At 44.4% G+C, this 13,818-nt stretch overlaps 1 protein-coding gene across 1 annotated transcript in view; it reads right to left on the reverse strand.

Moving 5' to 3' along the window:
* The window catches only part of MYOM3 (myomesin 3), a 57,925-nt gene extending 44,444 nt beyond the window's left edge, over positions 1-13,481 (reverse strand). The window contains exons 1-6 of the mRNA XM_073318086.2: positions 13,375-13,481; positions 12,071-12,145; positions 9,986-10,145; positions 8,483-8,640; positions 3,519-3,614; positions 2,640-2,728 (exon numbers count right to left, since the gene is read on the reverse strand). Coding sequence (XP_073174187.2) covers positions 2,640-2,728; positions 3,519-3,614; positions 8,483-8,640; positions 9,986-10,145; positions 12,071-12,145; positions 13,375-13,481 — 685 coding nt within the window. The remainder of the gene's footprint in view (positions 1-2,639; positions 2,729-3,518; positions 3,615-8,482; positions 8,641-9,985; positions 10,146-12,070; positions 12,146-13,374) is intronic.
* Between the last annotated feature and the right edge of the window lie 337 nt (positions 13,482-13,818).

The raw sequence follows: 13,818 nt of genomic DNA on the forward strand, positions 1-13,818 counted from the left end.
TTTTCTGCAAATCAGAAAGTCGAAAAAAAATTAATTTCAAGTTGAACAAAATGTTTCATTTCAGTTCCAAGCACTTTAAAAATGTTTTTGATGGTTTGAATAAAAAAGCAAAGGAAATTGTGAAACAGAAAGTACTTTTGCACCAAAATATGGAAATGTTTGGATTATTTTAGGGGGTTTTATCACCAAATCAATTTGGTGAAATTGACACAAATTTGCAAAACATTTTGGTGTTGCCAAATCTGCTTTTTTTGCTTCCCCACCCCCACAAAAAGCTTTGTGCATAACATTTTGCCCGGTTCTAATTATAAGTGAATATCTGTCTGCAACTGGAGTGTGTATGTGCATGTGTGTATGTGCGTGCGTGCTGATTCTGACTCACGTAGGGCACTATTTAACAACAGATTTTAAAGATAGCATAAACAAAACATGACCCTTAAAATTCTTTGGGCACATTCTGTTCTTGTGAAAGCTGAGTCTACAAAGGAGATCCAGATTTTATCAGTGCACAACATGCAAAGAAAAGGAATGGTGATAACATGGCCGAGGATGGAGTAGAGAATTTTTTGAATCATATATACTTTTATAAGACCCAGCTTTCTGAGTAATCGACCAAGCTGGCTTTTGCATCTCACATTGCCACAGAAGCTCATCTCTCTCATACCAATAAGACCTTTGAAGCAGTCGGTTCACCTCCTATTCCAGAATGGTATCAGTTCCCATCTCTGTTATTCTATTGCCCATGTCAGTCTCACTGAGCATGTTTAGCTGTCTATAGTTCTGTAGGTCTATTCCAGTCCAGGTTTTTATGACAGCATTGTTTTATATATAGATTAGAAATGTCAAGGTCTAAACAATGACCCCATGAGATGCCATTGCATATTCTCTAGAGCGTGGCATAATTTCCCTTTGTAAGTACCAGCACTTTATTTCCAGTTGTTTCCCCATGCATCTGGCTTTAGCTTGGGCAGAATCTTGCTGTATATTTGTCTTGCTATAAAGGAATTCATAAAAAGGGTCCATGCAGCTTATCTTGGAATGACAACAGATACAGGGAGAGGAGAGCCCTGAATGCTCTTCTGTTGGGTTACACTCGGCAACGAGAACTGTGTGTTCTGTGAAGCTCTGCCTGGAGAGAGATCTGGGAAAAACAGTGCTCTCAAACTGACATTCAGAAAAAACAACTAGATCCTCCACAGACCTGCTGTACTTTGAACTGCAGGGCCTGGTAGTATCACTACAGAAGGGGTCAGCAGCCAGACACAGCACACCTTCACTGCAGTGGTGTTAGTCCACTTCAGGGCTAAATTCTGGGCTGTGTCCAGAAAGGGTCTGAAAGATTTTGGCTGAGTCTAGAGGGGCCACAAGGGACTGAGGCAGAGTAGCCATCTTTGAGGTGTATCTGGGCAGGCCCTGAGGGAGAGGGCCTGACAGGCTCTGACAGAAAGGGTGTGAGGGAGAGATTTGGCCTGAGTCCAGTGGCCTGACTGGGAAGCCAGTTCCATAGCGACTGCTGGTGTAGGAAGCACTGATTCTCTGTTGTGGTCTCCAGAGTATTGCACTAAGCTGCTACAAAACAGCATTTCAGAAATTAAACAAGGGCACCCAGAGAATCGTGGCAGTGGCCCTTGGCTGGATCCTGCCAACAAGAAGTCCCTATGGCCCAGACTGACAGCAGTCTAAAGGACTGGGGGATGAGAATGGGACCCTGACTCAGAACAGCCAGGAACTTCAGGCTTCCACCCAAAGGCTATTGCAGAGGCAGAAGGGGAAAGAATGGTGACAGTCAGACATAGGCTAAGCTAGATCCCTGGATTATAAATACTGGGTCTCATTGTAACATGAGTCCAGCCATTTTGATTTCTGTTTGTTTAAACAGAACACACTCTAGTTAAAATCTTTTTAACTCAACTCCTGACAACAGCAAACACCAGGAGAAGAGCTCTTTCAAAGAAGGGCTATTGCTGTTAGACCACACAAGCTGACCCTGACCATTTGCATGAAACTCCACTAGACAAACTTCCATGCCTCTAACCAAAGTGATCTCACTCCCTGCTTTAAATAAGAGAGGAAATAAAACCATGAAGAAAAACAATCTGTAGGTAGAGTGTTATAATAAAGAAAAAGTGTGTATGGAAATAAGCTGCTAGCAACTCTGCTTTGCACATGTTACGACTTAGACTAGGGAGGGATAGGTTAGTGGCAAGTCAAATGAGTACGAACTAAGGCTCAGATCCTCAAAGGTATTTTGATTTCACTGGAAGGTAGGAGACCTAAATATCTTTGCGGCTCAGGGCCTAAAATTTTGTGCATAAGAAAAGTTAATCTGATATGGATTTTCTTTCTGAGGTTTGTAGTTAATTTACCAACAACCTTTCTGATGGGTTGGCTATTTGTCTCTGTAATGACAATAGAAATTGTTTTATGGACAGTTTACCATGGAAAACATATTGATTGATGCTTTTTAAATATATTTTTTAAATCCAATTGTTCTTCCCTCCTACCTCTCCCCCCATCTCGAAGGCTTAGCTAGACAACCCACTTCATCCCCTTGTTCATGTGTATGTGGTTAATACAGTAATTTCTTTTAACGAAAACAAATAGAAGAATCCATAAAAAATGTTTAAAAGGAAACTTACTCTGGACAAGCACCGTAGCAAATGAATAGGCCTCACCATATGGATTTTTAACTTCGACACTGTATTCAGCAGAGTCTTCCAAGGAGCATCTGTAAGAAATGGTTTGTTTTTCCTTTTAAGTTTCAGTCTTTGATGCTTCCGCTCGAGGGTTAACTCTGAGCAGTGCATGTCAATAGGGGTTGGTCTTTAAGACCAAAAGTTAAAAGAGAAGTCTTGTTTTTTGCCAACTCTTTTTTGGAATGCAGGAGTCAGGCATTATTGACACTTAGAAGTCAAATAATAGAATTATAGAATATCAGGGTTGGAAGGGACCTCAGGAGGTCATCCTGCCCAATATATTGTTCTTTTGATATACAAGGAATTATGCACATAAGGTGAGATTCTCAGAATAAGGGCCTATGCATCACATTAATTCCACTGAAGACCTGGCCTTATATATATTACACATATATCTTGCAGCCTTTTTGTTTCTGTAGAAAGGTATCAGTCCATCCAGATTTGTACAGTGCCCTGAGTACACTTAATGCCAAAATGATGAGGTATCCCTAATGTACTGTAGGAAACAAAGTAGAGTAATGAGGATCTGCAATAGATCATAGAGATTTTGCATCTACCTCCATTTATACAGGTTCAAACAAAATAAAATAATATTTAAAGCCCAATGAGCTATTAGAAGTGTTGGGTCAACCTCACAATGGGCAGAGATTTGGTCCAGGTAAGTTCCTAGAGCCCTGGAGCAAGGTAGTGGAGAATCAGACTCCAGATGCATTTCCAGTCCTCCTCCAGCCCTCTTTGTTTTACAGAACTGGCCTGGGAATCTCAGCAGACCAGGCCTTGCTGCTAATGAAGAAGGAGCTAAGCAGAAGGTCTGTACATTACCTATTGATGTCTAGTGTGAGCATGCCAAACTTGTTCTGGATCCTGTATTTCCCTGCTGGAGCCAGTCGGGGATCAATACGGACTCCATTTTTATACCTAGTTGAATATAAAATGACACACTGTTCAAGAGGGATGTTCTAGTTTAGATGAAAATTAATGGGTATATTTAACAGCTTGTTTTCAAAGTAACACCATCAGCCACATATATTCCATGGGGCACAGCAGAACAGGGGAGTGGACAGCTGGTCACAGCTCTCTGATTCTCTGCCCCAGCACAAGTTAGAGCAGTCTCAGGGCTGCTTTACCTTGTTCCACCTGGCTATGGTTGCCTAGGGACCAAAAAAGCTGGGGATTGCCAGAGTGCATCACTCTCCAACCACTCCACCTGCTCGCTGCTTCCTACCTCATTTGTTTCCCCCCGCCCTCACTCTGGTGGTTGCAGGAAGGGAGGTATAGGAGCTGGCTTTTTTGGTTCTGACTACTGCAGACATCTGGCTCCCTTTGCACTGCTGGAAAGGTGCAAAGGGACCAGAGTAGGGAAGTTAATCTGCCCCCAAAGCCCATCTGAAACTTTGACAGTAGAGGAGATTTTCCCCTAGTAAAGTAATTGAAATTAATGTTTGACTATTTCAGGCATTTTCATTTGAGGACAATCAATTTGACTGTCAAACTGAGCAAGGACCTTGGTGCACAATGTGTGAAATGTTATTCCTGGCCTCCTTGTTGTTTCTGCCCGGCTGTTGTTAACAGTAACTTCTGCAGACAATCCCAAGAGATCTCAACAACATTTTCCATCCTGTGAGTTTGTAACTAAGCAAAGCTCAGTAAACAGAAAAGAGTCACTTCATATTTCTCAAATTTTAGGGGCCAGGGCAGTTTAATCCCAAGGCACGTACGGTATCCTGACTGTTAGTCCAGCCCTGATGGCGAATGTCCAGTGTGTCTGCACCTGTCTAGTGCATTGGAGAAATAGTCTCGTCGGCTCTAAGATGCTGGCCAATGACTAAGATTCATGAGCACAAGCTGGAGATGTGGGGGCTTTAGCACAATGATCCACTCTCCAAAGCTAAGTTCGGTATTGGTACATAGGTGACACTGCTCTGACAGCTGAGATAACTCTGGAGGGAGTGAATCAAAGAGGTCACATTCTGAAAAAGTTTGTATGGAACCGTCTTTAAGAGCAAATGTAAAGCCTGTTCATAAACCTCCCTGAAGCTTGTAACGGGCTAGAGGAATTGAGTCAGTTCCACCAATGTACAATTCTTCTTGTTTAGTTTGCTTATTTGTGTAACTCGAATAGCTCTAGACGTGGATTGTAAGCTCTTTGGGGCAGGGACTTGTTCTGTGCTTGTACGGTGCCCAGCACAGTGGGACCCTGGTCCATGATTGGGGCTCCTAAGTGCTACTACAATACAAATAAATAATAAAATAACATTGCCTCACTTAGGCATCTCTGGAGTGCTCAGTCCTACACTCTGCATTGGATACAAGGGTTTACTACAGTTTATGGGAAGACTATAATGTAAACTAAAAAGGCCATCTCCTCCTTTGAGTAGCAGCCTATTTGTAGAAGTCTCCTGTTCTCTCCCCTCTAGCAAACCTCCCCCCAGGTCAAAATAAAAGCAAGGATGACGTCCAGACCAGAAGGAAGATTAGAAACAACAGCTCCTAAACTGGAACATACTAGGAGTTTCTTGAAATATTTTGTGTCATCCTTTTCTACAGATGAGTAAATAAATAAATAATCCCTGATCAGAGTCAACAGAAGCATCCCGTCTATACAGCAACAACACCCCTGCTTGGAAGAAACATACCTCTTATCATTGCTTACTCTGGAACAGCTGATTTTCTGCCACCATCACACTGAAATGCTACGTGGACTGTATATATGTGGGCTAAATCAACAACTAATTTGTCCCACCGAGATAAGATATTTGCTAATGGGCATGAGCCACAGAGTTTTGGATCCAGATTCAGTACTCCCCAGAGTTTGAGGGTGTTGGTCTCTGAGGTTTTGGGCTGGTTTAATCTCTGCCAAAGAACCTAGACTTTTGGGACTTAGCCTGACCACTGTCAAACTTGTTAGAGAGAGATATCATAAATTATTTTAAGAGACTGCAGGAGGGCTTCCTCTAAGTATCAAAATCTGTTTGTGCTGGGGGCTCATTTACTTCTGGTCTGAGGCCAAATCGAAAGCTTTAGGGAGTAGTCTTGTTATTATGTAATACGTTCTAGTACACAACTATAAAGGGCCTCAGAGTCTTCCCTAGCTCGGCTCAGAACTTCTCTGTAACACGCTGTGTTTGAACAGGTGTAGGTGGTGCAGCAGCAGCATGGGAGAAAGGGCGAGACCTTTCCTTCTATTCCAGAGGAGGGAGAAGGAAATGTTCTTTCGTTTTCTGGTGAGAGCTTCCACATGGAAATCAGAAGAGGGTATAACCAGGTGGGAAGGAGGATCAGAATCAGGCCCTTTTGAAACAAATGAGCATTCCACAACTGCCTATTTGCAGACACCAGAGTCTGGGGTAACAGCTTTTCCTGCTCCTCTCCAGTGCTCATACATACCTCCTCATACCCAGGCACCTCCAAACTCAGAACGCATACAGAGATACATAGGCAACTGCCCCTGCACATGCACATGCCTGTGTCCTGAGCCTGATATAATTTACACTGGCATTTATCAGGAGTAATTTCACTGAAGTCCCTGGAATTACATATGTAAGCCTCGCTTGCTGAGTGTAGCCCTGTCTCCCTGTAATGGATGAACCATGCTGAGATTCTTATAGCTCAGGCAGTAGACTAGAGGCTCACACTTTTAGGTCCATAAGTCCTGGGTTCTATCCACACTGCTGACAACACAGTCAGAGGTGCTGGGTTATACACTGGTGAGAGTTCAATATCAAGCATTCATCAACTGCTGAGACTTCATTTCCAGGATTGTGGTCTCTGATAAGAGCTGCGTCAGAAAGGCCACAATGGGTGTAGGCAACAGGCCTGAGCTGACATCCATTGGAGCCAAATGGCAAAGCTCCCATTTGCTTTAGTAGTGCAGAATCTGGACCCATACGGGCCTGATGCTTACTTACACTAAGGCCCCTTACATCAGTTTGGCATCGATAAATAAGAGAGGACTGGCTCTTCTGCCTTTACTTTGAGAATGTGAAACATTGGTTAAAAGAAAAGGAGTACTTGTGGCACCTTAGAGACTACCCAATTTATTTGAGCATAAGCTTTCGTGAGCTACAGCTCACTTCATCGGATGCATACTGTGGAAAATACAGAAGATGTTTTTATACACACAAACCATGAAAAAATGGGTGTTTATCACTACAAAAGGTTTTCTCTCCCCCCACCCTACTCTCGTGCTGGTAATAGCTTATCTAAAGTGATCACTCTCCTTACAATGTGTATGATAATCAAGGTGGGCCATTTCCAGCACAAATCCAGGTTTTCTCCCCCTCCCCCCCCACAAACCCACTCTCCTGTTGGTAATAGCTTATCTAAAGTGATCCATAAACCAGTCGGAGAACACTTCAATCTCTCTGGTCACGCGATTACAGACATGAAAGTTGCGATATTACAACAGAAAAACTTCAAAACCAGACTCCAGCGAGAGACTGCTGAATTGGAATTCATTTGCAAATTGGATACAATTAACTTAGGCTTGAATAAAGACTGGGAGTGGCTAAGTCATTATGCAAGGTAACCTATTTCCCCTTGTTTTTTCCTACCACACCCCCCTCCCTCCCCTACCCCCGTTCCTCAGACGTTCTTGTTAAACCCTGGATTTGTGCTGGAAATGGCCCACCTTGATTATCATACACATTGTAAGGAGAGTGATCACTTTAGATAAGCTATTACCAACAGGAGAATGGGGTGGGGGGAGAGAAAACCTTTTGTAGTGATAAACACCCATTTTTTCATGGTTTGTGTGTATAAAAACATCTTCTGTATTTTCCACAGTATGCATCCAATGAAGTGAGCTGTAGCTCATGAAAGCTTATGCTCAAATAAATTGGTTAGTCTCTAAGGTACCACAAGTACTCCTTTTCTTTTTGCAAATACAGACTAACACGGCTGAAACCAAACATTGGTTAGTCTTGCTTATAGCCCAGGAGAATTCTCTCCCTGGGGTGGGACTAGGGTTGCCAGGTGTCCAGTTTTTGACCGGAACACCCGGTCAAAAAGGGACCCTGGCGGCTCCAGTCAGCACTGCTGACGGGCTGTCAAAAGTCCGGTTGACAGCGCAGGCAGGCTCCCTACCTGGCTCTGTGTGACTCCCGGGAAGCTGCCGGCATCTCCGTGGCCAATGGGAGCTGAGGGAGTGGTGTCTGCCGGTGGGTCTTTCTGGAGTCTAGTTTACCCAGAGAGGCCATTAGGGTCAAATAAAACCTCCACTGAATTGTCAATATATTTCCCCCCCTGTCATTTGTTGAGTGAATCTGGAGCTGGAGGGAGCAGCGAGTTTGATAGCCCTGGTGGGTTTGGTCTTCTGCTTATGCACAGAATCGATACAGCAGCAGGGCAAGTTCTCCATGCCTCATGTCATTGATATGTGAATCAGCCCTGCCTCAGACAGCTCAGTGGGACAAAAACCACAACCGTTCTCTCTCTCCGGGGCCCATTGGATCCTGCGCTTCTCTGCTGAGACTGCCTATCAGAGGGCAGTTTCTACTGACTGTGCAGATGTTTTCAGACCTGGACACCTTGTTCTGTGGGAGCCGCCCATTTCACAGAGCGTCACCAGACAGTAACAACTCCCAGCCAATCGGGGAGGGTATTTGAAGCACTGACCCAGAAGGGAAAGTGTTTTCTGTATTTTCCGAACACCGTGTTCCCCTTCCCCCCACCCTTTTAGAGCTTTCTAACAAGACACAGCTACTCCGCTCCTGTTTGCCCCTCAAAGTGCATACATGCTTTGTATCCACAAGGTCAGCTCCAGTCATCGCCCCCAACTCACGCACCAGGTGACCTGCGGTGGAGGGGAAGCCAGAATGATACATGTAAGCTTCACCCCCATTCTCTCCCAGACTGCATGAACTCTGAGTGGGATCCAGATCAAGGGGGGCCGGCTTGAAAGCAGCTCGATGTACTCTTTCTCCCGCTGGGCCTTCTCTAGAGCCTAGGGCAAGGATTGAATGGACAAGGACAACAGGATTATGTTCTAACGATGCAGGTTCTTTTGAAGAAGAGGCACGTGTAAATGGCAACAGCCTTCTCCCATTGCAAAACGGCAGGCTGCTCCCACCCAGCAGAGATCTTGGCTCTGAAGTTGATTGGAGTGGTTGTCAAAACAGAGCTGCACACCACTTTCATAGCTTCACGAGGGTGAAAGTTTCCAACCCCAATACTGGTGGCAGATGCCTTCTGTTAACAAGCTGAGAACAAACTGTCCCAGAAGAGACACTTTCTTGAAGGGGCATGCAACTTCTGAAAGCCTTTCTCCTTGCTGGATTTAGTGACAGTAAAGAAATAAGGGCCCAATCCTCAGCTGGAGTAGCTCAGCGTTACTCTGTTCATTTCAAAGGGCTGTCACTAAGTTACACCAGCTGAGGATCTTACCCTGGCTCTACTGGAGTGACAGCAGGTGGAGAGAAACCTCAAATCTTGCTTTTTGGGCAGCTACTTAGCCCCTTAATGTTAGAGAACTGTGGGGATCTGTTAACTCCAAAGACAGTGTCACTGGTGGAAATGGCAAGGAAAGACAGGGCTATGTTTTTCACTCCATTACCCACACAGTGATTGCTTTGCTGGAGTGCCTGGTATGGATGTGGTGGCTGTATGAATGGTGCTGGCCTCAGCCAGCTTTATAGTATTTTAACTTGGGTGGAATGAAAAGTAGGTAGTTTCTGGGGTAGATTTTGAAACACTCATCACTTGTAAGAAAATAGCCAGAAATTCCCCCTCTTAGGACCATGAGGTTACCAGCCTGGATCAGACCCATCGTCCATCTAGCCCAGTGTCCTGTCTCGGACAGTGGCCAGCCCTGGCTGCTTCACAGGAAGGTGTAGGAACCCCTTCGCGACAGATGTTGGTAATCTGCCTCTACATTCGGGTTATGTCTACGCTACAAATTACTTCGGTATAACTTACATCACACAGGGGTATGAATAATCTCCACCTCTGAGCGATGTAGTTATACCGACCTAAGTGCTGGTGTAGACAGTGCTATGTCAGAGGGAGAAGTTTTCCCACTAATTTAGCTACTGCCTCTCATGAAGGGAGGAGTTATTAAGCCGACAGGAGAGCTCTCTCCTGTCGGCTTAGAGCGTCTTCACCAGAAACATGGCAGCTGCACTGCTGCAAATGCTGTAGTGTGGACATAAGCTAGGTCTCAGCCTGATCTCCAGTAGCTAGAGATCAACTTAAACCCTGAAGCAAGAGGTTTAATATCCCTTCCACATAATGCTTGCTAGCATTAATTGTTATAACTCTGGATATTCTTGCAATCCCTTTGCAACTCTGACCTTCTTGCGAAAGGCCTTCCGATCAGCCTTCACGCGCAGGAGCCTGCAGTTCCTAATGACCGCCTTCTCCAGCTTTTCCATTTCATTCCCAAACCGGACTCTCTTCTGACCCCGCTTCTCCAGCTCTATGATGGTAGCTTCTCTCCTCAGCTTGAATTCCCTGCAACAGCCAATGTTAATAAAACAGCCACAACTGGTGAAGTCCTTTGTGAGTTTTCATTGCACACACGCCGGGCTAAATCTATGCAGGTCTATAAGGAAGGACACTCTGGTACCCACTCAGCAGTGGGCATGGATGGGATATTGCTATCTTAAACTCTAGAAGCCAGACAGTGCTGGCATGATGGGTTGTTATACACCGTGGCACTAGGAGGATGAGGGTTAAGAGTCGTGTGTAGTGTCCCATAGAAATTCCCTATTGCGGTCTCTGGAGCTGTGGTTCTCTCTGGCTCCCAGACTAACTAAGACTATGCTGCCCAGTCTCCTCTAAGTCCTGGCCTGGAGCAGCCAGCTCTAGGAGCGGCTGCTAACTGCACTGCAGAGTGGGCTCAGGAATAAGGGCACAGCTAGCCTCAAATCCAGTACGTATTTATTCTGCCACCTGCAGCAACAGATTTCCATTAGCAATGAGTGTTTTGTGCTTGAAGACAGCAAGTGACAAGCACCCCGACCTGAAGCAAAGTGGGTCCAAAATGTTCCGACAGAACAGATTTCCTTCGGAAAATGCTGATTCAATGAAATCAAAAGGTTTCATGGGCACATCCTGACGGTGTTGAATTTTCAGCGGACAATTATTGAAACATTTTGTTTTGAGAAGGCTGAAACATTTAACTTAGATGTTATTGTTTGGACTATTCATATTGTGACATATTGTCTGAGCAGAAATGGTAAAGTCCAAACCAAACATTTTTACCCTATAGCAACAAAACATATCAGAATATTTCGTTTTGTGAAAAAATCTGAAATTTTGACCTTTTGTCTCAATTTGGGCTGCAGCACGGGACAGAAATTGTGTTTTTCAACTAGCTGTGCCCTGGGGGTGCTTTGAGCTTGCCTACTGCATGGTACTTTGCCTACTAATGACTTGGATTCCCTTCCACTGGCTGGATCTGGCAGCGTATATACTGAAGCTTCACATCTTCAGAACCCTTTGCAAACATCCACGGATTAACCCTCACCACCTCTTGGGTGGCTAGTAACTGTTAACCCTATTGTAGAATGGGGAAGCTGAGGCACAGAACAGCTGAGTAACTTCCCCATGGCTACATAGAAAACAAGTCGAATTAGAAGCCAGGAGTTTCTGGCTTCTGGTCTTGAGTCAAGTAGCCCAAGCAGCTGCTTTGGCTCTATCCTGCAGCCCTTGCTTTTCTGACTTTCTGGTATGTTGCTAGGATTTGTCCCATAGTGTTTCCTTTCCAATGAGAACTTTGGAGATAAAGATCCTTTCTCAAACTTACTTTTACTTGCCAGGATGGAAAAATGAATGGGGTGTATAGAGAAACATGAATACACCAAGAATTTAGGAACCTGAGGCTAGGTCCTGCACCCGGTGGAAGTCACTGAGAGTTTTGCCATTAATCTCACTGAGAGAAGGAATGGGCCGCAGGTCTCTTAAAAATTCACCCAGGCATTATGAAAGCTGTACAATGTGTCTCTTGATCCTATGGGTCCATCTCATAGCACTCTGCACCTCCCAACAAGGATCTCCAAATGCTTTTGCATGCATGCATGCATTGATTAATTAGACCTCACATCTCCCCTGGGAGATAGAGGAGGATTGTTATCATCAGTTTTGGGATGGGAAACAGAGGCAGGGAGAAGTGAAGTGAAATTGTCTGAGGTCATGCAGTCACTTACAGAGCTGGGGATAGAACCAAACAGCATTGGCTCCCGGGCTCTAACTACAAGACACTATACCATATCCACAAATTGCCTTGCCTGGGTAAATCTATGGTAGTAACATTACAAGGTCTATTATTGGTTCAAATTAAGAATTATTGTGAATCTGTGCATCTTCTAGGTACATGTGATCTAAATCTAGCCCACTCTATACAACCACAGTAGCAATATTCATGTCAGACCTACCATGATACTTCTGAGGTCAAGGCGAGGGCAGCTGCTATGGATAATTCTGAAACGGTGAAAGTCTCTTCTTCCTCACTTCAGGTGGCAGATACAGAAAAATAATTCAGATCATGTTGAATAGACTCATAAAGAAAATGATCCCTGGACGTACATGTCCAGCAGCAAGGGTCACATTTCCAAAAGTGCCTGACTTAGGAACCTAAGTCCCATTTTAAAAAGTGACTTAGGCTCCTAAATACCTTTGAGGATCTGGGTCTTAGAAGCCTCATTGGAAGTCAATGAGAATTAGGCTCCTAGGCACCTAAGTCACTTTTGGAAATGTTACCTCAGTCTACTTTGCTTGGCCCATTAGACCATCCAACCATAGCCATCTTATGGAAATCACTTTCAGCCATGACTAATCTGGGCTGGAGTTACAGCAGTGAATGAAAAGAGAAAGGGCCCCAGGCCCAGCTACTCATAGGCATTTAGGCCCTTAGCTCCCATTCATTTCAGTGGGAGCTGGGTACTGTAATACCTTTGGGAATCTGGGCACCCATTCCACCAAACTCAAAGCACAAGAGAGTGAAGGACCATGCTTTAGAGTGAGTATATTGAGCTATAATTTGAACACTGAAGATCTATTTCAGTAGCCCCTAAAAGAAAGATCAACAAAGGTATTTGCAATTATTCTTCTTATAGTTTCTCCTTGGACATTTAAAACAGAAATCTGGACCTTTACGGCCTTTCCCCTTATTGTAGGCACACAGGCATATTATTGTAGTGTCTTTCACATGCGTGAGGCTGTGCAGACACTAATTTCATATTATAGAGCCACTCCTGAGGGCTGGGCTGCACACACTAGTTTATTATTGTAGAGTTGCCTTTTGGGCTGGTGTCCACATATGCAATGGTTTATAATTATAGGGATGGCTTATGAGATCTGGGACCAACAGACAGACTTGTTATTGTAGGGTTGCTCTTAACATCAGCTATTCTTCCCATAGAACTCCATCTACTTACTTACTTCATCTACCACTCTCTGATGGGTTGGGATGCAATGTTCATAGATTGGCACACACAGCTCTTTAGGGCAGGCAGTAAAGAATCAGTTGCTTATTTGAAACCACAGTCCAGGTTAGGCAGCACAGGACGTAGCTGGGTGTGTTGTATGAATAAGTGAACAAGGCATTCTATTTATTTCACTTATTGATAATCCCTTGACTTACCACCAGTCCCTTGACTTGCCTAGGCCTGGCTGATTCACTGGGACCTGACTCACTTCATCATAAACTCTTTGACTCATCACTAGCCCCTTGACTCACCTGGACCTGAACTTTGCCTTTCTTGTGGTAGAGGTCATCTGCAAGCTGCGTTGGCTCTCCTCCTTTTGCTCCTCCTCACTGCGGTGAAACAGAGTCCGAGTTTCCATGCTGAGCACTCACAGAGGGATCTTACCTGCCAGAACAGAGTCAAATACACCTTAAGCCCCCCTTCCAAATGGGCTGTCTCTGACAGTCCAGGATAACCCTTCATTTGCACGTACAAATAAACACCTATTAACTTCAATGAGACCAATCTCAAATCTTTAAGACAGCAACTTATTTCTGGTTCCTAAGCATCCATTTGCTTGCAAATGAGGGATTCCCATTTTAAAAACTGGGGCCAGCATCTGCCTTAAAAACAAAGCAGTGAAAAAAATATTTCTAAAAGATATTCTCTAACTCAAACAGAAGTGCTGGGCTTGATGCAGAAGTTACTGGGTGAGG

Source organism: Lepidochelys kempii, chromosome 19 (assembly GCF_965140285.1).
Source record: "Lepidochelys kempii isolate rLepKem1 chromosome 19, rLepKem1.hap1, whole genome shotgun sequence".
In the NCBI taxonomy this organism is placed as follows: Eukaryota; Metazoa; Chordata; order Testudines; family Cheloniidae; genus Lepidochelys; species Lepidochelys kempii.